The sequence below is a fragment of the Suricata suricatta genome, chromosome 17, assembly GCF_006229205.1.
Source record: "Suricata suricatta isolate VVHF042 chromosome 17, meerkat_22Aug2017_6uvM2_HiC, whole genome shotgun sequence".
NCBI lineage: Eukaryota > Metazoa > Chordata > Mammalia > Carnivora > Herpestidae > Suricata > Suricata suricatta.
In genome coordinates, this window is record NC_043716.1 from 12,795,291 (window position 1) to 12,819,173 (window position 23,883).

The window sequence follows — 23,883 nt, forward strand, 5'->3', positions numbered from 1 at the left end:
CCACTGTGTTGCCTCTCCTGACCCCTTTCCAACAAAGCGCCGGGGTCTTTGCTGTTCCCTCCTCTCAAGGACAGGTGGGTTGCTGGGCTGAAAGCAGAAGCTGCCAGAACGCAGCCCCACCTTCTCGGTTTCTAAATTCAGTGCGGGCCTTCCAGCAGGGGGCAGGGCAGGGCTGAGAGAGAGGCGCAGATGACCATGGGGAAGAGAATTTTCAAAGCTGGAAAGCAGGAGGAGGCTTGGGGCCTCCTTGTGAGTTCAAGGATACACCAGGGAGGCAGGGAGCCTCCAAGGCCTCCAAACTTGCCAGGCACGGCCAAGTGTGGCCTGGAAGTCTTGAAGAATGGTGGAGCGCTGCTCAGGCACCAGATCAGCCGTGAAGGGGAGGGGGTACGCAGGCAGGACCCCTCCCCAGTGCTGTGCTTCCCACAGGATTCCTGAGATCTCTGCAGGCTTTCAGGAATCAGGGGCAGGGTGACCTGAGACAGGAAGAAGAGGGAGCTCTAGGGATGGCTCCGCTGGACTTACCTTCTTCCCACTGGGCAGGACAGAGACAAAATTCATGTCTAAAAAATCATCTGATGTAACTTTTTTATTTACACCTGAGCTTTGGAGCCAAATGCCCACTTGCTCTGACAGCTCACTGATGAAGACCACACTTCCTGGGCACACTCCAGCTCCACCACTTCCGGGCTCTGTGGCCTCTGACCTCAGGTGGCTTAGGCTCTCGGCCTCAATTTCCTTCCCGTCAAATAGGGCTAACAAGTGACCCTGCCTGACCAGGAGCTCGTGAAAGTCCAGGAGGCGGTGCCTCTAAGGGCTGAGCACAGTGCCTGGTGCAGAGCAAGCACCCAGTCAGGGGCAACCTGTTACCTGGGGCTTTGTTTTTTTTTACTTCCCCTGCTGACCTGCACCTAATAAAGGACCCTTGAAATACTAGAGAGTTCCCCTAAACCGTGTCCTTTTCTCTCTCTCTCTCTATCTCTCTCTCTCTCTCTCTAACACACACACACACACACACACACACACACACACACACGCACACCCCTCTTCCTCAACTCCCCCAACCCCTGACCCTGCTTCCCCTCCCACACCATGTCAGGGCTGGAAGGAACTCGGAGGTTATCTACCCCAACTTCCTCATTTCACCCAGATGGAAGCTGAGGTCCAGAGAGGGAAGGAACAGGCTCGAGTCATACAGCAGTCAGAGGCAGGGCTAGAACCAGAACCCCCAGCTCCTAACCTCTGGGTCTGGGGGCCTTTCCTGTCTTTCCCTCTGTTTCCTTTTCTTTCCTGTTTATCGTCCCCGGTGGAGGCCTCCTGGGACACTGTTCAGCCCCTGGAGACATCTCACCCTCCTTTGCCATCACTCCTAAGTCTGCAGAGTCAGTGAAGGTCCCATTTCACCCTGGACCCTCTGAGGAATCTGACCAGGTCCTCCCCGGCCTTCTCGTCACCTGGGGTGCCACTGGGGACATGAATGGACAGAGCTCTGGGAAGCGTGTTGGAAGGCCGGTGCCCCTCCCCTCCCCCCCCACCCCATTCACAGGTCTGCCTTCCACCTGGATGTTGGCCCAGCAGGGGGAGCACACAGTGCCACAGCCCCGCTCGCACTGTGGGCCGTTTCTCTGCTTATTGCCACCCTCTCTGAAGACAGTGCTTCTCCCTGGACCGTGGGCTGCTTCTGGGAAGACTTGGTAAAGACTTCAAGCATCAAAGCTGGCGGTGGGGTGGGGTGTTTTTGGATCTCTGCATTTTCCCACCCCACTAAGCTCTTGAGAAAGTGGAGAAGCCAGTTAGCTGAGTTCCATTTCCTATCAGGAGCTAAAAACAAATACTAAAGCTCCACGAGAGGCCTCTTCTGCCAGCAGAGGCCCAGCAGACAAGCCACACGTCCGCCCATGACTGCCTGGCGGGGTGTGGGAGCCCCTCTAGCACATGGCTGTGCCTCGAGGACCCTCCCCAGTGGCTCTCCGTCTCCACGGGCTGCGAACAGTTAGCTGGCTGTGTGAGTGGCCCAGTGGCTGAACTGCACTCATTGGCCTTCTGTCCCTTCTCTGTAAGTCACTTCCACGTGTCCCACCCTGAGCACAGTGCCTGGCACACAGGGGGCACTGAATGAATAAACTTGTTTCCATCAACAAATCAAAGAGCTGTTTGAAGGGAACGCCCATTTGGGTCTAAGGAGGTGATCCTCTAAGGAAATGCCCAAAATGTGGCTTCTCCAACTTTCATCTCAAACTGCTCCGTGATAGAGAAGCATGAACATGGGGACAGAAGAGAATCAGCTTTCCTCATGAGAGTGTGGGGTTTTGTTTTTAGTCTTATATCTACTTTTAAAGGTGATGTGCATTTTGCACTTCAATATGTGGGTTTCTACTGATGTACCATTACACTCATCGTTTTCTTTTCCAGAATCTTCAAGCCAAGTTGATGTTTCGTGAAGATGGCCGTGAAGCACTCGGGCTTTGGGAGCCCTAGGAAGCAGCACTGGCCTAAGCTATCGCACAGGTGTTCCACTTTCAGATCATTCCAAGTTCCCATGAGCAATGAGAGGCTCATCTCCCTCTCCCTTAGACCCGAGGTTCCTAACACTTGTAGGGAACAGGGAACCCTCTGAGAAGTTGACCTTTGGTCTCTTTCCCCCAAAAATGCAAAGAAGCACATGAACGCAGCATTTTGTGCATAAGCGTTTTGCATATGTCCACCAAAGGTTCAAAGATGAACATCCACCTTAAAGGCCCTGCCTCAGTCTGTCTCCCTCGGAGCCCACAGCCCCCAACACCAGTGAGACAGAAACTGTTGCTCAAGAGCTTAGAATTGTTTCTAACAGAGAAGGGGAGGTGGGGAGAGGAGGGCTGGTGGCACGGCCATCGGACACGGGCAGGGTGAGGGCTGCCAGGGCCTCCCTGCCTCGGGGACACTGAGCCAACCTGGAAGACCGCTTATTGATCTGGAGGTTTAGACTCAGGTGCATTTCCCCCCCCCCCCCGGGAAATCTTCAAATTAAGACCAATCATTCCTTCCAGAACAGGTAAACCAGAAGGGCCCACACCATGGCCAGGGTCTACCAGGCCCCCTGCTCTCCACCGCTGTCACCATAAACATTTCTGCTTTCCTTTCTTCTCCTCTGTTATCATACTTCTTCACCTCCCTTTCCTGTTAGTCCTTCCCACGCCCCTCTTCTCTGTTCCTCGCCTCTGGCTCTGCCTTAGGCCAGCCAATGGTATCACCAGATTCCAAACAGAGGCACTGGGGGCTTCTCAACCCTTCAGCTGAATGCTGTTGAACCTGGAGGCAGCCAGATGGAGGGTCCTCAGAAGGGGCCTTCCACCAAGAGTCCAGCTCCCAAATCCCACAAACCTGGGATTACTAAAAAACTGATCATACCAACGCTAGGAGTACCATTTGGGAGAGTGGCCTGTGGAGCCACTGACAACTTGTGGTCCTTGATTTAACTAAATCCGCAAGGTGTGGTGAAGTGCCTGCGCCCACCACTTCCTCCAACGTTCTCCTCACCTTGTAGGATGGGGTCTCTGTGCCTGGGTTCTCAACCTGCACAACAATGTAGGCATGTAAGAAGTTGGAGGCAATCATATCTGGGACAAACGGTGTGTTTTCTTCCTGGAAGATGATGGCCACAATGTCATTCCCAATGTGTCTCTTTCTCTGGAGCTGAACAGAAAAGTGGTGCATTGTTATAAGCCAGCAAGGAATATCCTGAAAACAGATCTATACAGGAAATTCCTCATTATTCTATGTTTATACACAAACCCTGAAACTCTGAGACCTACCTCTCCAGGGGCTTCTCCCCACTAATCTTTAGAAGGTACCAAAAGTAAAAACTGAGGAGGACCCCTAAGATGTTGGGTAGAGGCTAGCAATCATCTTACTGAGCTCCATAGCATGCAGAGCCCTGACTCGGGGCTGGCGGAGGATCGTTAAAAGGTGAGGGGTGACTTTTGCCCTGGTAAAGCCTGTAATTGATCCAGAAGAGACACAAACATAGGTGAAGCTACCTGAGAACATAACAAAGACGGCGGCCAGCATGTGCTAAATCAGCTGCCGCACGCAAAGTGTCCGACCCACACTCTGGAGGTAGAGAGGAGGGAGAATAAAATCAGAGGCCTGATGCTAATGTGAGAAAGTTTCCAGAAAGAGGAGCCGGGGAAAGACAGTGCTTGATAGAAATGTGGATGAGCAGGGAGGAGCTGGCAGATCATTCTATACCAAAGGGAAGGAGGGCCACGCTCAGAGAAGGAGGGCAAGCTGGCTCGGCAGAGGTCATGGGAGAGAAATCCAACCCTGATTCAGAGTCCCAAACTGTGCCAGGTGCTTTCACGGGTGACCTCGGTCACGGAGCACCTACTGTATGTCAGGAGCCTCACTGGGCTGTTCACATGCATGATTTCAAATGTTAGAGCCCTCTGTATACTAAGTCCTGTCTAGGTGCTCGCCTACACATTTGTTCCTTTATTAAGCACCTACTGAATGCAGGTCCTATGTTCCACATTGAATTTCCCATTTACTATAAACTCGCTCCAAGTTGGGCATTTTTATGCAAATTGTCTCACATATTCCACCCACCGCCTCCCATTTCTTGAGAAGAGAAAATTAATATTTATTCAGTCCTCGCAGAAGGCTCCATGTACTTCCCACCGAATACAGGGGAGACTGAAAGAGAGGCCCAGCCTGGGGCAGGGCGTCAGGAGCCCATGAGCGAACAGACTAAGGTGAAACCGTGGAGAGAAAACCTACTTTGGATTCAAAAGGAATCCTGCTCCCATTTGTTTCTGGAACATTCAGTGGTTATTTTAAAGCCAAATCACAGTCTCGTTTGCCAATTTCCTTTTATCCTAAGAAGCCAGGCACTATGTTTACAGTGTTACATCTGTGCTCCCTGCTCAGAAAGGAATGGGTCAGCATCTGGTGAAGAGCCTACCTTCCTTTCTGATTTTCCTGGAGACTGAAAAGGCACAAAGAGTGGGAGGGGGCAGACGGTGCAATGGCCAGGCCTTGGCGGCTGGTCTCAGGGCCCAAGAGAAGGCACAAATGAGAGAAGGCGGGAAGACACTGGACGCCAGAGATCTCACCCCGGTTCAGGTAAGGGCCACGATGAGGCCATGAGACTAGAAAGGCTGGAAGGCGGGGAGTGTCTCAGGCAATGAGCACCTTGCCATCCATGACTGGGGCAGGAGGAGGAGGACAGACAGCCCAGCGGCCTGCAGAGTGGACAGCTGTCAGGAAGGAAGCCTGCCGCAAGCCAGGCAGTGTGGTGCGTGCTACATTCAGAACCTTCCGTGACGCCCGCAACCAGCCTCTGACTTAGGTGGTATCGTGCCCGTTTTCCGTGCCCGGAATCATATACCCCTAAGCAGCAGGGCTAGCGTCAAGCGGCTATCTGGAAACGCGGTCGGGTACTGTTCACCAGCACTCTACGCGAGCAGGGCCCTTGGGCTCGGCTCCCAGCTCCGCGCCTCATCAGCTGGGACACGGCTTTTCACCACGCTGGGCTGCAGGTGCCCCACCGCTCAAAGCGGAACCATCAGGAGCCCTGCCGGCCTCCCCCAAAGCCTGGGGGCATTAACACCATGGAACAGACTGAACAGACAGGCCTCTGGATTAGGAAACCGGGGAGGTGGCCGCAGTCCCTCAAGGGTCTGAGACCAGAAGCCGGCTGTCACCTCACGCGCCCTGTGCTCCCGAAGCCCTCTGGAACCAGGTTACCTGCTGGGCGTCTCCCTCAGTAAACGGCAGCTTTGTGGAGACGTGAAACATGATCTCCCTGTCCCGGAATATCGTGTATACTGATTCCACCCCGGTCTGTCCGTGGGTCACATCCAGGCCGCCTCGGAAACTGTTGGTAAAACAGGGCAAGAGCAGGGAGAGAGAGGGTGAGGAGAAGTGGGCCTCCTGGTACAATGTCCCTTGAGGATACGGGGTAGGAGAATGCATGAGAAGACACAGGAGAGTGAGGGCACAGAGATAACACTGTGGGCATCGCAGGGAGCTCCGTGCTTCTGGGCAGACGAGTCCTAAAGTTCTAACCATAAGTCAGTCTATTGTTTAAAACAAAGGCAGAACACCCCTATGGTCACATGGGAAGAGAGGTCGCCCATCCACGATCCAAGACAAATGCCATCCAGGTGCCAGTGGCCCTCAAGGCTGGGCATAAGCCTCTCCTCTCTGCAAGGCCATGTCCAAGTCCTCAGCCCAGAGCAGGGCAACCAGCCATCCTGTCGGAAGCATCCAGAGTAAGCCTGAAGAGATGACAGATGGTGGACTCCTACCCAGCGAACCCCTGATGTGTGGACCCAGCCACAGCAGCACCCAACCTAGAGGTGTCCCAGGAGCCCCTCTCTGGTTATCTCCTCAGAGGCAGGAAAGGAAAGTACTAAGGAACTTATATCATCATATACTGTATGATTCCATTTATATAACATCTTATATCATCATATATTGTATGATTCCATTTATATAACAGCTTCCATGAACTGTCCCTTCTTCCTTTACAGACATGGGGCTCCTGGCCATGGATCATTCTTCAGCAAAGGGAGGAAGATGGAGGTTCCTTTAAGAAAATGAAATAACACAGACCCTGGACATCAGTCCCCAAAAGCGCTGTCACACAAACCAGAAAATGTGCTCCGCCTGGCATGGCAGAAAGCTCACCAGGCCCTCCAGGTTCTAAACCTGCTTCTGCCACCAAGTCAGCACATGATCTTGGGTACACCACTTCATCTGTCTAGGCCTCCGTTTCCTTTCTCTTTACAGTAAACAGATAGAAGTACACGATCTCTAGGGTCCTTCCTGATTTTAATATACTTCATTTCATCTATTCCAAAATATTTTTTAATGCTTATTTATTTTTGAGACAGAGAGAGACAGAGCATGAGCAGGGGAGGGACAGAGACAGAGGGGAACACAGAATCTGAAACGCGGGGCTCGAAGTCACAAATGATGAGTTCATGACCTGAGCTGAAGCCGAAAGCCTAACCAGCTAAGCCACCCAGGCACCCGTTTCATCTATTCTAAAGCACACATTTTTTCATATTTTAACATCTCTGAAAAGCAGGATGCATCTTACAATGAAGGCATCTCTGAGTCAATGGAAGGTGGTATAAAAAGTGCTTCACATGGGATGCTTGCGTGGCTCAGTTGGTTAAGCGCCAGCTTCGGCTCAGGTCATGATCTCACGGTTTGTGGGTTCAAGCCCCACATCAGGCTCTGTGCTGACAGCTTGGAGCCTGGAGCCTGCTTCAGATTCTGTGCCTCCCTCTCTCTCAGCTCCTCCCCAACTCATGCTCTGTGTGTGTGTGTCTCTCTCAAAAATAAACATTTAAAAAAAAATGTTTAACAGTGCTATACTTTTTAATCTACTGTAATTTATCTACTGTATCTACTTTAATCCCTTACCAACTTGGCAGGGTCAGTCCTATCTGTATCTCCCTTTTACAGATGAGGAAACTGAGGCTTCTGGAGGTTATTCACTTATTCAAGGTCACAGAGCCAATAAGTGCGTGCAGTGAGATTGTAACTCGTGTGACCGACTGCAGATGGCAGTGATGACCTTGGAGGGGGAGAAAGATTTGGGGGGGGGGAGTGATAGAAGAGGAGGAGAGGAGAGGGCAGAGGAAAAACGTGATTACTGAACACCTACCACACACCAGGCCCAGAGCTGGGCGCTTTCGCACATGTTAGGAGGTCCTGTCAATGTGGCCACTGACCTGGGGCTCGGCCGCGTGCCAATCACGAAGCAGAGAACAGGCTGGCTGGGTCTGAAGGCCCTGCTCAACTGTTACTTTTGTCAAGGAAAATCAAGGGCCAGCGTTTTCCAAGCAATAGCCCCAAGATTCTTTCTGTCCACTTAGTGAACCAGAGGTGGTTGCATAGAGTCTTGCCAGGAAGATGACTGTATTTCTACCAACTCTTAATTATCCAACCTTTTCATATATTATCTGAAATGGGCTGCTTCTCCCCAAGTTACACTGGGCCCTCTTTCCTGAGGCTCATCGGCCTCCTGAAGAGCTGGCAGGTGAGCAACAGGGAAGGTGGATTCACTTCCCTCTTGGTCAGAGCCAAATGTAATTAGGGGGACAAACGTGAGGCGGAGCTGTTTCATCACTTATGGGAAGGCCAAGGTCAGGGCCGCTCACATAATCTGCTATTCTGGATTATCCCCCACGTCACCCGTTTCCTTAGGAATACAGATGATCACTCGCTGAAAACGAATCCCATGTTTCTTGTGTGTGCTTTTACCTCTCACATACCCTCAGCGGCACCCCTCTCCCTTCTGCTAGGGTGTCATCAGTGGGGCTGGAGACATCACGTGGCTGAAACCCACCCTTTGAAGTCCTGCAGTGTGATCGTGTCCCCCAACAGGTCCAAGAACTCCTTGAAAGCTGGGCTCTCCTCGTTGTTCCCAAATAGCTCCTCCTCCAGGGTCTGAAAGAGAAACAGAATCAGCTGTAAGGGTTTAGAAAGGCCTTCTTGATGCCTTTTATGCTTCTTCATGCCAAGGGATAGAAGGCAGTTGTCCAGCTACCTGGCCTTTTCTTTCCTCCCCATCCCCCAACACTTGCAAACCAGGGGTCAGTTTGACTGGAGGAAGGACAAACAGAGGCTCACTCGACAGAGCTGGATTTTGGGGGCTGGTTGTTGAGGACTTTCTATTTGCACAAACGTTGCTGGTCAGTACAAAAGGCAAAGCTGAAGCAAAGAATTCTTAGAGTTGATACCAAAAGCCAATCTATAAATAAAAAATTAATAGTTGGACTTCTAACAAAGGACTAGTATCTAGAATATACAAAGAGCTCTCAAAACTCAGCAGTAATCAAAATCGCAGTGGGATACCATGTCACACCCACCGGATGGCTCTAATTGACAAGAAAGACAAGAACTGTTGGCGAGAATATAGAAAAATCAGAAGCCTCATTCACTGCTGGTGGGAATGTAAAATGGTGCTGCCTCTTCAGAAAACAGTCTGGCAGTTCTTCAAAAGGCTAAGCATAGAGTCACCATATGGCCCAGCAATTCTACTCCTAAGAATATACCCAAGAAAAATGAAAACATAAGTCCACACAAAACCTTGTACATGAATGTTAATAGCAGCATTATTCATAATAGTCCCAAAGAGGAAACCACCAAAGTGTCCATCAACAGACAAATGGAGACACAAAATGTGGTATGTCCATACAATAACATAATTCTGTCAAAGGAGCGCAGCGCTGACTCATGCTACAACATGGATGAACCCTGAAAACATGTTAAGCAAAAGAAACTAGACATAAAAGGCCACATACCATGATTCCATTTACATGCAGTGCCCACAACAGACAAATCCCTAGAGGCAGAAAGGAGGGTTGTGGGGACAGGAGCTGGAGAGAATGGGGAAAGAGTGACAGCTAATGGGGATGGAGTATCTTTGGGGATTAATGAAAATTTCCTGGAGTTAAATTTTTTTTTATGTCTTTTATTTACTTTTGAGAGACAGAGAGAGACAGCACGAGCAGGGGAGGGTCAGAGAGAGAGGGAGACACAGAATGTGAAGCAGGCTCCAGGCTCCGAGCCAGCTGTCAGCACAGAGTCCGATGCGGGGCTCGAACCCACGAACTGTGAGATCATGACCTGAGCTGAAGCTGGCCGCTCAACCGACCCAGCCACCCAGGCGCCCTGAAAATTTCCTGGAGTTTGGTGGTGAGGGTTTCACGACCCTGTGAATATCCTCCAAACCACTTTATGGAGATCTAATTCTCCAACCACTGTGAATACTCTTGTGAGTTATACCTCACTAAAGCTGTTATAAAAAGGTTTTGACCAGTAAAAAATATATATATTAATAATAATCCAATGAGGTAATGGTCAAAAGAGGGTGCCTGGCTGGCTCAGTTGGTGGAGCATGAGATTCTTGACCTCGGGGTTGTGAGTTTGAGTCCCACATTGGATGTGGAGATTACTCAACAATAAAACCTTTATAAGGGCGCCTGGGTGGCTCAGTCAGTTAAGCCTCCAGCTTCAGCTCAGGTCATGATCTTGCAGTTCGTGGGTTCGAGCCCCACGTCAGGCTCTGTGCTAACAGCTCAGAGCCTGGAACCTGCTCCGGATTCTGTGTCTTCCTCTCTCTCTGCCCTTCCCTTGCTTGTACTCTGTCTCTCTCTCTCAAAAATAAACATTAAAAAAAATTTTTTTTTAAACTTATAAAAAAACGGTGAAAAGATGTGAACAGTCATTTCGCCCAAAGAGATATACACAGATGGCAAATAAGCACATGAAAAGATGTTCAACACCATTAGCCGCCATTAGGGAAATGCAAATTAAAACCATTATGAGATATCACTACACATCTATCAGAATGGCTAAAATTAAAAAATAGTAACAACACCAAATGTTGGTAAGGACGTAGAGGAAATGGATTACTCATCCACTGCTGGTAGGAATGCAGACTAGAACGACCACTCTAGAAAACAGTTTGGCAGCTTCTTACAAAACCGAACGTGTAATTACCATATAACCCAGCATATGCTCCTAAGCATTTACCCCAGAGAAATGAAAAACTTATGTTCACACCAAAACCTGCATACGAATGTTCATAGCAGCTTTATCCATAATCGTCTCAAACTGGAAACCGCCCAACTATCCCTCAGAGGGTGAACAGTTAAACAGACTGTGGTATATTTAGACCATGGAATACTATTTAGCCATGAAAAGAAATAAACACATTGATACACTTAAAAATTTGGATGAATCTCACTGAGGGAAAAAGAACCAGTCCCCAAAGGTTATATATTGTATGATTCCACTTCTATACCATTTTTGAAATGACATCGTTTTAGAAATTGGAGAATAGATCAGTGGTTGCCAGGGGTTGGGGACTAGGGGTGGGAAGGGATCGTGGAGGCAAAAAGGGGGCTTTGGCATGGGTATGAAGGGGTCACACAAGAAATCCTGGTGTTGGTGGGTCTCTCCTGTATCTTGATTGTGAAGCTTACACACAAGATAAAGTTACATACAACAGGGGCGCCTGGGTGGCTCAGTTGGTTAAGCATCCGACTTAGGCTTAGGGCATGATCTTATGTTCTGTGAGTTCGAGTCCCATGCCAGGCTCTGTGCTGACAGCTCAGAGCCTGGAGTCTGCTCCGGATTCTGTGTCTCCCTCTCTCTCTGCCTCTCCCCTGCTAGCGCGTACTCACCCTCTCTCTCTGTCTCTCAAAAATAAACATCAAAAAAATTATATACAACAAAATACACCCCCCCACACACACACAAAGATGGTCACACGAAAAACTGCAGAAGTCTGGACAAGATCTGAGGACCGTATCAATATCAGTATCCTGGCTGTGTTATTGCAGTGCAGGGTTTTTTTTATGTTCTTTATTTATTTTTGAGAGACAGAGAGAGACAGCACGAGCAGGGGAGGGTCAGAGAGAGAGGGAGATACAGAACCTGAAGCAGGCTCCAGGCTCTGAGCTAGCCGTCAGCACAGAGCCTGACGCAGGGCTCGAACCCACGAACCGTGAGATCATGACCTGAGCCGAAGCCAGACGTTTAACCAACTGAGCCACCCAGGCGTCCCTGCACTGCAGTTTTATGAGACATTATCTTTGGAGAAAACTGGATAGAGGGTACACAAGAGCTCTCTGTATTTTTTTAACTTTATATATATAATTTATTATATATATATAGTTTTCTAACTTTATATATAGTTTATTCTCATACTGGTTTCCATATAACACCCAGTTCTCTTCCCCACAAGTGCCCTCCTCCATGACCATCACCCCCGTCCCCTCCTCCCTCCCCCTCCAGCCCTCAGTTCGTTTTCTGTATTCAAGAGTCTCTCATAATTTGCCTTCCTCCCTCTGTATGCTTTCTTATAACTGCATGTCAATATACAAAAAGCTCAAAATTAAAAGTTTAATAATTTTCAAAGAATAGAAAGCAAAGCTAAAAACAGTAGTAAACTCTGCACTTATGACAGGCTTCAGACACCGCGTGGCCCTGCCTGACTGACAGGCTCTGCCCACCGTGGCGGGATCAGCCAGCAGCTGAAGGCTTTGCAAACGTCCATAGATGGCAATGAACTGCCGCAGAGGACACGGGGAAACCAGTACGCACAACCACTGCAGGGAGAAAGTCTCTCATAGGGGATCCTTTCATACCAGCTTAACACCTGCTTTATAACAAAAAGAGCAGACCTCAGGTTCTGTGCCCTCAACAGGCAACAGAATTTGCTAGCTAGATTTCAATAACTCTGTTCTTTATAGTATTTCTTTTTAGAACTACCTTCATTTCATACAAGGGACACAGATTTTCTGATTAGAGTAGTGGCACAGAATTTCCTTTAAACAAGGCATCGAAGGTGAAAAAAAAACTTTTTAAAGAAGATGTTATGTAGTTCATAGTACAGGGGTGAAAAAAAGTATAACAGAGGCTTACAGTAGGTAATATGATCTTGAATGTCATTTATGAAAGTCTGAAGTATGGGAAACACTGCTCTCTCGCAGGGATCAGCCAACTATGGCCCATGGACCAAGTCCAGCCTGCAGATTGTTCTTATAGATAAAGTTTTATTGGAACACAGCCAGGACAATTCATTTAGTGTTGTCTATGGTTGCTTTCGCACTACAAAGGTAGGGTTAGGGAGGCCCAACAGAGACAGTATGGCTCACGAAGTCTGAAACATTAACTATCCAGCCCTTTACAAAACGGTGTGCAGACCCCTGATGTAGAGCACTCCACGAAGGCATCACACTCTGACCCAGCGCTGCCCACCCCAGATCCTGAGGCTTCCAGGCAACGCACATCTCCGACTGGGAAACTGACGCAGCTTATGTGCTTGGGGTGTGCACCCCTCTGTAGGATTTACACCTAGCGTGGTATTAGCATTGTCTTTATTTTTACCCTAGCCATGAGTTTGACCATGCACTCAGGGAGGGGGTCTTAGTCATCACCATATCCCCCGCTGTACTCAGCACAGTGCTGGACAAACAGGAGAACGAGATGGGACTTATTTATATCCTGAGGACAGCACATAGCGATCATGCCACAAATGTTTGTATTAATAGCCCCGCAAATATAGGTTCACAAAACAAGTTTTTAAAAAGTCTTTTTAAAAAAAAAAGCCCTTTATCTCCCTGTGTGCCTCCACCTTGGCTCAGCAGCATCAGGTACATAAACAACCTGAGGACTCCTTCTCAGAGGTGGACGCTTAATGTTCAGTAATTACAATTTTGCTGGAACACTGGATTGTAATCACCTGATGAGATCTGCTATGGTAAATTTCACAAGCAAAGAATTTTAATTAGGGGGTTGTATTAGCAGAGCTGTACAAAATAAATATGCAATATCGAAAAATAATTAGAGCGGCTACCTGAATAATCTCCCTTCAATTATAAGATTCATCTGTGTTGGCCATTCAGCTCCTAGACTGTACACTTAATTATAATGTTTTTAAGCAAACACATGTCCCCTGTGGTCTAATATCCTCACACAAGGAAGTCAGCTATCATCTAGGTAAGAAAGACATCATCACACACACACGAAACAAACCCCCACAGATAATACTGAAAGATACCATCAGCCTACCATAAGAGTATCAAAACTTTTATCCATTAATTCACACAGCGAAAAACTATGAGTGTATTTCTATAAAATCACCACACTAGGCTCTTGGATGATAGCAAGATGAAATAGGTGTGGAACCTTCGAAAGATACAACCTGGGTGAGGAAACATGGGTGTGCTCAGCAGATCACTTCCAGCATGTTCCTGAGTGTTCACGGTAGGCAAGGTGGGAAGTCCGTGGTCAGATCAGTGTGGGAAACACTGAGTTCACCGGTTGCAAGAGTGTGTTACCTCGGGGGTTCTTGGAGCCTGTAAAACGTCCCCGCACAACCGCCCCACCCGCACGAGTCACCCGCTCACAGAGTACCCCACCAGACTGGTGTCCCATGGAACACACTTTGAGAAGCACTCTGATCAACTAACCCCAAGGCAGCTTCTAAGTTCTACAAGAGACAGAGGAGGATGAGCACTGATGATACATGTTTCAACAACCGCCTTTCCAACGAGGGAAAGCGGAAGCCCTGGTTTGCCGGTGTCCATGGTGTAAGCACTTGCACCTCGGCTGACCTCCAGCAACCAGCAGGACGCGGCTGACCTCCGCACTGGGGAGAGGCCCCCGCACTTCAGCAACCTAGGGAAGTCCGGAGACAGAAAGCTAATCCCCAGCTGGGAGGACAAAGCCGCTTGTGTTGGATCCGTTCGCTCTGCCCAGTCTGATTTTTCTTGTGACAACAGCCCCCAGTTGAAGCCGCCAGAAAGAATTCGAGTTTACTGTACGGAAACCTTTATTGGTGTTTAAAGGACCTGCAGGCCTGTTTGTGAGGAGCAGTCCGCCTGGATTCTGTCGCCTCCAGCCTAAGTCCTATGAGAAAGGTGGCTGCAGGATTCGGCGCGTGTCAGACCCTGCGGCAGGGCTCCCGTGCTTGGGGGAGGCTTTCCCGCGGGGAAAGCACGGCGGATGGTGACCGGTGCCGACTCGTGGCGCTTACCTGCCTGGCTTTCTGATAAATGACCCCGAATTTGAATGTGTTGTTGACATCGTGCTCATCATAGGACACAATCATTTGGGAGGCCTGAGAAAACATGGAGAGAAAAGAATCAGATTATTAACTTGGAGGCAAACAAACAGGGAAGCACCCATTTTGGTGGAGAATATGCCCCCCCCCCCGTCCCAGAGGTCAGACATCCGTACATACGGAGGGAGGGAGCCAGAGGTTACAGTTAGCTGCCAGAGCCAGGCTTCCCCATCCCCCCACCCCCCATGGTGGCCGAACTTCTGGATCACCATTCCATTCCCATCCAGATCTGCCGGCCAAGGTCTGGGCACACAGGGAGCCCAGCAGGACCCAAGCAACAGACCTACTCTGGTGCCTTCGCTGGGGTGTGAAAAGTGAAGCCAGGACTCCGAAACTGGTCAGTGAGGATGGCGCTGGCTGTACTTACACCTCTGATCAGGAGTATGATTTTGAGCAGGCAAGGCACTGTTTATGTCCAGACTTCAATCGCCCTTACTTATCAAATGACAGGTCTCTAAGGAGGAGCAAACAGCCCTAATACAATATGCAAAGCGGGCTGGGGGGGTAAAATAAAAAAAACCCTGAGCACTGGTTCTATTTAATTTTCTATTTTGCTTCAGAGTTGGTCTCCAGGGCTCAGAAATATGAAACTTTAGATCTGGAATCCACTTTTACCTGTACAGCCCTGAGCATGCCACTCTGCTTCTCTGGACCTCAGTTTCCTCATCCATTCAGTGGAGGTGTGTAGTTGTTCAGACTCAATCAGACCAGGCACAAAACGTGCTGAGCACAGAGCAGCTATTGCTACCATCCCCATCGTGGCCCTCACCATCAGCGCAACCTCGAGAAAGCCTAGAGCCGAGCCAGCTTGTGGGGGAAGGGGAGGTCTGGGTGTCTCTGCAAACAAACGAGGGACCCGACCACGTGTCCTACACCAGGAAGAACGAGGCCTGACCGCTGGCCAGGATATGTGAGGCTCTCAGCTGCCTGAGGACATGGACCCTCCCTGCTCCCCCTGGAACAGCGCTGCCGCCCAACCCCAGCGGGAGACCCCACTCCCGCAGGGAACGAGCCAAAGGGGCGGAGCAGCCCTCCCGCAGGGAGACCTTCCAAGGAAGGTTCTCAGCTCTGTGGATGTTAAAAACGCCCCCCACACGTCTCGGCCAGATGAACACCGCGGCCGGGCAGAGCAGCCCTTCAGACACAGAAAATGTGAAAACAGAGCTGCCCTTCCATTGTCACCAGAGCCGGAGGCTTTCCAAGTTTCAGAGAGAACCTCGCAAACGAGCGTCACTGGGTTCTCTCAGTGCCATGGGACTTGATGACAAAAACTGCCAAACTTGTGGTTAAGTTAGGCCTTTATGATGGTTTTTAATGTCTGGTTAAACCTCACGAACTCAGCTATAATTACAAGGAGGGCTGTCTGAAGGACAGAAAATGTTCAGTGGAGGGCAGCTTATTACTGGTAAGTGCCTACAGGTGCCCGCTCACAGGCGGTGTCTGAGGGAAGGGCTCGGGCGCATTCTCTGGGCAGGAGAGGACCTGCCGTTAGCTCTGCCGCTGCACCGGGATAAAGGGCGTCGGGCCGAACCGTGCACATTCAGTGTTTCTTCCAGGGGGTTCTGGATGTCTCAGCAGGACAGGGCCTCCCTCCTCCGCCGAACAGCTCACCTCAGGGTCCCGAGCTATCAGCCGCGGACTCGGGGAGCGGACCGAACCGGACCGAACCAGCCCCAGCAAGCCTCGCCCGGCCCAGTGCCGGCTGAGCGCGCGGCTCTTTCCGGCTCGCAGGCCCTGCAGGCCGGCGAGAGGCGCTCCGTGCGCTGGCTCTCTTCCTGTGGCCAATTTAAAGCAATCCACTGTCCGTGAGTGATTTAAGTCCTGTCAGGCCGTAATTGTTCTTGAGTGGGTTTGGTGGTTTGTTAGGTTATTATTGTTCCTCTGCCCACCCTCACTCTCACATCATAACTGGGGTCAAGATCAGGCCAACCCTAAGGAAACTGATAACACAGAACCAGCCAGTTTATTAACCAGGGCTGGGCAGCGGCTTGTAAGGCCTCAGAGCTGCAGTAACACTGGCAATGGGGAGCCATGATCTGGCCTTTTTATTTCTTAGTGGGGGGGTGCCATCTGCCACCCCCAGCCTCCGTGATGGCAGACCAGACCTGTGCTAGCCCTCCAGTCCCCACCTCAGCATGGCCCAGGGAAGTGGGAGCAGCGAAACGTGGAGAGGTCCACCTCCTCCCAATTCAGGTGGGTCCCTCCCCGGGCATGGCTGAGGACTGGTTCCCAGTGGACCAGTTCGCAAAGGGGTGAGCAGGGAGAGCAGGAGGTTTGTCAGAGACCGCCCAACAGAACCCCACCAAGATGCAGAGAACATCCCACGGAGCCACAGGCGTGCAAATCCGGGCCGAGCTCCAGGGCCCCGGGCGGGGGGGAGGAGGTGAAGATCCTCACCTTGGGGTACAGGACAGCATTGAATTTCAGCCCCACTGCATCATCACAGAAAGCCTACGGGGGGGGGGAGAGACACAGAGTTCAGAGGCCACTTCCACCGAAAACACGTGGGTCCCTCCGCCCACACGAAGGGCAGAAGAGGGCAGGACCTGCGGGTCAGAAGGCCTGGGGTTGAGTCCCGGCTCTGCTCCCTAATGAGCCGCCAGGAAAGTTGACTAACCTTCCTGAGGTTTCCTGATGAAGCGAGGCCACAGAGGGCATTCGCCACAACTCTGCCCAGCATTCCCACTCCCAACGGGTGGCTCCAGCCCAACCCAACCCAACCCAACCCAACTGACCATCCTATTCACCCCACTTTGCTGACTCAGTTCTCAAGTTCCTGTCATCCCAGAACAGTGACATGGGTCCCTCCACCAGCTGACGAACAGCTCCTTCCGTGAGGGGGTCCTCTGTCTGGACCCACAGCCTGGTCACCCTCCAGCCCATCTCTCCTCTGCTGGAAAGGCTCCCCAGCCACCCCACTCCTTCCTCCTCTAAAGTCCTACAGCACTCTCCCTAGCCAGCTCTGTCTTTCCATTTCTCTGGTCCCCTGAACTGACTGTGAACTTGGGGGCAGAGACCATGAGCAGCCTCAGCTGTGAGGGTGAGGCAGGGAGGTCGTAGGGAGGATGAGGGCATCTGCCAACAGCCCTCCCCACCGCATCCATGCAGTAAAGGGCCAAAGAGTCTAAAGGCCTTCTCCTCTCTAAGGGCAGAGACCTCTCAGGACAAGCATGAACCCCCACCCCAGCCCTGGGCTAAAAGAGGAAGCCACCTTCTCATAGGGGATCGTTTTTACCTTTGCAATCTGAGGGACACTGGGCAACTTGCTCAGTCCAGCCAAGGGAATCCGCTCATGCACGGTCTTCGCTTTGGACCTGTACATGTGAATGAGGGTGAGAAAAGTGTGTCCACAAGAAAGGGAGTCCATTAGGAAAGGGGCTTGAGATGGTGCCTGAGATCACACCAGGCCTGAAGGCACACACGCTCTGTGTCCCCTGCGGTCAGATCTGCCGCATTTCACCCACCCCCTGAGTTGGGCACCACACTCAAATGGTGGTAAAATGGAATCTTGTAATTATCCTGGAGGAGAAGGAAGAGACTTAAAGAGCCTGCCTAAGATATGGGAAATGCAAATAGTCACCTGTGAGGTCACCAGGACTTTTTGGGTTGTTGTGGGGCTTGTGTTCTCCCAAAGAACTGGGCACAGCTTCTGGATACACGTGTGGTCTCACATGCAATTAAACCTCTTATGAAAAGAAAATCTAAGAGTTGAAAATCTGGATTTACTCAAAATATAAATGGGATGAAAGTTGCCTTATAAAGGGATTTACCGTAAGACTCTAAATTTAGCCTGTTCCCTGATTCATTTAGCACATTAGGAAAGCGTTGGATTTTACTGAATGCTTTTCTGCATCTGCTGAGACAGTCATATGGTTTTTAATCTGTTAACCTGGTAGATTATATTTCTGTTGAGCCATCTTTTCCTTCCATGGGTAAAACTCACTTGCCTTAGATGTATTGTTTTTTTCATATCCTGCTGACTTTACTTTGTTAGCATTTAATAACACTGGCTTTTTTTTTTTTGCACTTCCCTTAGATTTTGATATCAAGGTGTTATCCCAGCCTGATAAAATTGCTGAGGAGTTTCTGATCCTTTGAAATAGTTTGTATACCATAGAGATTTTCTGTTCCTTAAAGTTTGCTAAAACTCATCTGTGAAATCTCTGGGCTTACTGGTTTTTGCGTAGGAGGATACTTCTGGCTACCAATTCAGTTATTTAAGAGTGAATATTTAGGTTTTCTACTCCTGATAAAGCCAATTTTGACCATTTATGTTTTTCTATATAATTATCCATCTGACGCAGGGCACTGGGTGGCTCAGTTGGTTGAGCATCTGACTTCAGCTCAGTCATGATCTCGTGGTTCATGAGTTTAAGCCCTCCATCGGGCTCTCTGCTGACAGTGCAGAGCCTGCTTCGGATCCTCTCTCTCTCTCTCTCTCTCTGCTCCTCCCCTCACTCATGCTCTCTCAATAACATTTAAAGAAGAAATTATCCATCCAATGCACTGATATACAGTGGGTTTTGGTATTCTCTTAGAACTTAATCGTACCTAAAATTGCATCCCTTCCTGCACTGCCATAACATGGTTTGTATCTTTTCACCCTTAATCAGTCCTTGATGGGGTGTATAGATTTTATTAATATTTTCAAAGAGATAACTTTTGGTTTTTGTGGTCTCTATTCCTTTTAATTGTTGCTTTCTACTTCCCTGGCCTTATTCTTGTCTTTTTTATTTTCTGCCTCCTATTTTCTTTGGGTTTTTTCCCTACTATTCTTTTTCTAACTTCCTGACTTACAGGCTTACACAGTTAATCTTTCTTCTTTTTTCACAAATGCATTTAAAACTATACATCTTTCTCAAAATACCACTTGAACTGCATCCCACACATTGGTAGGTAGTATTTTCATTGTCATTCAGTTCTAAATATTTTGTCAGTTCTCTTGCAATTTCCTCTTTAGCCCATGAGTTATTTAAAGGATTTTCTTCTTTTTTTTAACTTTCTAAATGTATGATATTTTCCTTCAGTATTTTAATTGTTGATTTCTAACTTAACTTTTCTATATTCAGGGAACACAATCTGTATGTTATTTTCTATTTGTTAATTTAATACACAGTTTTCAGGTTCCACATGGGCTTAAGAACAATGTATTTTTTTTTCTTTTGTTGAGTTCAGGAATGTATGTTAGAAAATCAGATTTGTTAATTGCACTGTTCAAATCTTCTGTATCCTTACAATGGTTGTCTGCTCAGCCCACTGGAGTGTGAAAGATCTTACTGAAATCTCCCACTAGAGCTGAGGATTTGTCGATTCCTTATAGTCCTATACTTTTTGCCTTTTTAAATTGAAGACTATATTGCTAAGTACAACTTCATGACTGTTAGATCTTCTGGGTGGGCTGTTCTCTTTATTGTCATGTGGGCTGAGTCCTCCGTGGGTCCAGTAAAGGGCATTTTTCTCTGCCCAGGTAATGAACAGATTCAGAAACAAAAACATTAAGGGTAAGGCAGCTGGAAGTCAAAACAACTCCTCTGTTACTGATAAAGGCCATCCAGCTTAGTGTAAAGATGAAATGAGGCTTCTAAGGGAACCCCAGAATTATCCACCAGGTCACAGGCAGTGGGGGGCAAGCACAGAGCCTGCTTAGGATTCTCTCTCTCCCTCTCTCTCTACCCCTTCCCCATTTGCATGTGCTCTCTCCCTCTCCCTCAAAAATAAACTTAAAAAAAGGGGGGCACACCTGGTAGCACCAGCGCTAGCGCTAGAATATATGAAAAAGAAGGAAGACACGTGGATATAGACTGACAAGTCCCAGCATTTGTCCTAGAGTTTGGGAGGAAAGAAAAGAGAAGCCAATGGAGAAGACACATCCAATGAAATAATGGCTGAGAACATTTCAGAACTGAAGAAAGCACACAGTGTGGTGCAGAGTATGATTTTAAAACAAAACAATACTGGACACATTGAAGTGAAACATTAGAACATCAGAGAGAAAGAAAAAATTTTAAAGACTTCTTAAGGATAAAGACACTCCTCTAAGAAGTAGTGACAACCAGGCTGTGAGCAGACTTCCTATTAGCCATGGGACAATAGAAAAGTATCTTTAAAATGTTGGAGGAAAGAAAGAAAGGAAAGAAGGAAAGAAAGAATCCTTTAATCTAAAATTCTACACCCAGAAAAGCTACCCACAAAGACAAACTAAAACTGTGTATAGACTCCCCCTGAAAGAATTACTAAAGGATGTTCTTCAGCCAGAAGAAAAGAGAAACCAAAAGAAAAGATGCAATTAAAAAGTGGCAAGAAATAGGTAAACTGTGTTGATACATTTAATTACCGTTGGGGGAAAAAGAGTTTTTGTGTGTTTAAAAAGAGGCTTGAACTAAATTAATAAACAAAACTAGGAAAGACAATGAGAAGGGAAGAGAGTTCAATAATTACTGTTTCCTCTTCCCTCCTCAGGAGAGAGATAACAAGGAAGTGTAGAGTTTGTTGGAAAAATGTATAAATGTCTGTATTGGAAGTTATAGAAATACAATCTACAGCTCAAATTAGCAGAGGGATAAAAAGAGAATTAAAAATTTTTAAATAAAACTGAAGGCAGGAAAAGAGGAATTTTAAAAAGGAAAGAAAGCACAGAGTAATAGAAAACAAAATAATAGAAATCATTCCAAGTACATTAGTAATCACAATAAATATAGACTAAATTAGCATATGAATGTACTAGACTATCAGATTGGACTAAAAATACAGCTATATTCTTTTTTCCCTCTTTACCATCTTTTTAATTTTTTTAATTAAAAAAATTTATTTGGTAATTTTTAGTTTTGAGAGAGAGGCAGTGTGCAAGTCGGGGAGGAACAGAGATAAAGGGAGACACAGAATACCAAGCAGGCTCCAGCCTCTGAGCTGTCAGCACAAAGCCTGATGTGGGGCTCCAACTCATGAACAGTGAGATCATGCCCTGAGCTGAAGCCGGACAGTTAACCAACTGAGCCACCCAGGCATCCCTGTCATCTTTTTTAAAATTTACTTTTTAATTTTAATTTGTTACTGTTAACATACAGTGCTCTATTAGTTTCAGGTGTGCGATATAGTGACTCAACAGTGCTACACACTACTCAGTGCTCATCATGATAAATGTACTCTCAATCCCCATAACACACTTCACTCATCCCTGGACCCACCTTCCCTCTGGTAATCATCAGTTTGTTCTCTACAGTTAAGAGTCTCTTTCTTGCTTTGTCTCTCTCTTCTTCTTCTTTGCTTGATTGTTTTATTTCTTAAATGCCATATGTGAGTCAAATCATACAGTATTTATCTTCCTCTGACTTATTTCACTTAGCATTATACTCTCTGGTTCCATCCATGTTAACTGCAAATGGCAAGATCCCATTATTTTTTATAACTGAAAAATACTCCTCTGTGTGTGTGTGTGTGTGTGTGTGTGTGTGTGTGTGTGTGTATGCACGCCACATATTCTTCATCCATTCATCTACTGATGGACACTTGGGTTGCTTCCCTAATCTGACCATTGTAAATAATGCTGTGGTAAAATAGGGGTGCATCCCTTTGAATTCGTGTTTTTGTATTTTTTTGGGTAAATACCCAGCAATACGATTATTGGATTGTAGGATGGTGGCTATATTCTCCTTAAGAATTTTATTATTATTATTGTTTTGGTTTTAGAAAGAGAATGAGAGAGAGAGAGAGAGAGTGGTGGAGTGGCAGAAGGAGGGAGGGAGAGAGAGAATCTTAAGCAGGTTCCACGCCCGGCATGGAAGATAGTGAGATCTTGACCTGAGCTAAAATCAAGAGTTGGTTGCCCAACCACCTTAGCCACCCAGGGTCCCCTGTATTGAGGTTTTTTATTTCAACTATTTTTTATTTCAAATTCCAATTGTTTTCTTTTTGTACCCATGTATATCTGTTCTTGATTCATTCCCATTCATGGACTGTATCCTACTTTATTATCCTGATTATAGATGTTACTCATTCTTTACCTTTTTCAGATAATAAGTCATTTGAAAGCGTACCACTACGTGTACTTCATCAGCAGTAAACCCAGCTCTCATTTGTTGATGTTTTCAGCTATCTTTCTTAATGCCAATTTCCCTGGGTGTTTTGGAACTGTCCACCCATTTTCCTCTATCCTCAGTTCAAGGCACCCTGGTTTAGCTCCCATCAGGGCTGTTGGTTTGCACAGCTCCGGGAACAACCCTCACGGTAGGCAACCTGGTGGCCTGTAAAATCACGTAATAATCACCTGACTCATCAGAGCAGCCTCCTGCTTCATCTCCCTGCTTCTGGCCTTGCCTTCCCTTCAAGACATTCCCCTTCATCTAGCCTGCGATCATTCTACAACGCACACCATATCATGATATCCTCCTTTCAGGAGCTCTCCTTTGGCTCACAGAATAAAATCTCAGTTCCTAGACACAGTCCATACACGATTTAGTTTTTTCTTAACTCTCCAGCATGACCCCTCAACCTTACACACACTCACACACATATGCTTTCAGACACACACTCCACATTCAATCTCCTATAAACTTTCAGTTCTGCCATTCCATCTATCTTTGGATCACCCTCACTAGCCTAAAACAATCCATGTCCATAAGAAGATAAGTGAGAAGAAAAATAAGAATAAGAATACCTAACATGCAGTGAATGTTTTCTGTAGCCAGGTAATAAGAGATGAGCTTACTCCTTACATTAGCCCTACCCCTGGAGAAAGTCTGACACACATTAAGCCTTAATTAAACAAGGCTTTATTTTTTATGAATAGGCAATGGCGCTTTTTGTCACAATGATCGCTTTTTGGCCTCAAATTCTACTTTTCTATATTAATATTGCCAACTCTACCCTTTTATATTTGATTGTTCTTTTTCTCAACACTTTTCTTCTTAAATATACTGAGTTACTTTCTTTAATAAAATACAGAAACACTGCTTGATCCATTAGTGGGGGCAGGGGATGGTGGAGGGATGACTCAAACTGAGGATCTTTGCTATTTAATAGTGGAATTTAAACTCATTTCTATTTGTTATACATTACATGTATTCAGACTTCTATTATATTTATATTCCTTTATGTTCTATCTTTTGCCAGATGTCAATTTTTTTTTATTTTGGAATGTTTTCATTCTAACAATGATTTTATAATCATGGAATATTACATTCTCATCAAAATATGTCCAGCTCTTAGATTCCTTTCATTGACTTCGTCTGATATTGAGTCATTTGAATCTGCAG

At 47.5% G+C, this 23,883-nt stretch overlaps 1 protein-coding gene across 5 annotated transcripts in view; it reads right to left on the bottom strand.

Moving 5' to 3' along the window:
• Window positions 1-23,883, bottom strand: part of RAP1GAP2 (RAP1 GTPase activating protein 2) — a 199,338-nt gene that overhangs the window by 24,704 nt on the left and 150,751 nt on the right. For all 5 annotated transcript variants that reach the window (XR_003904433.1, XM_029927518.1, XM_029927517.1 and 2 more), the window contains 6 exons: window positions 17,868-17,946; window positions 17,030-17,083; window positions 14,546-14,629; window positions 8,342-8,442; window positions 5,725-5,854; window positions 3,517-3,672 (listed from right to left, as the gene is read on the bottom strand). Coding sequence is in view for 4 of the 5 variants with exons in the window: in XM_029927518.1 (XP_029783378.1) it covers window positions 3,517-3,672; window positions 5,725-5,854; window positions 8,342-8,442; window positions 14,546-14,629; window positions 17,030-17,083; window positions 17,868-17,946 (604 nt within the window). In the remaining variant the exon portion in view is untranslated. The remainder of the gene's footprint in view (window positions 1-3,516; window positions 3,673-5,724; window positions 5,855-8,341; window positions 8,443-14,545; window positions 14,630-17,029; window positions 17,084-17,867; window positions 17,947-23,883) is intronic.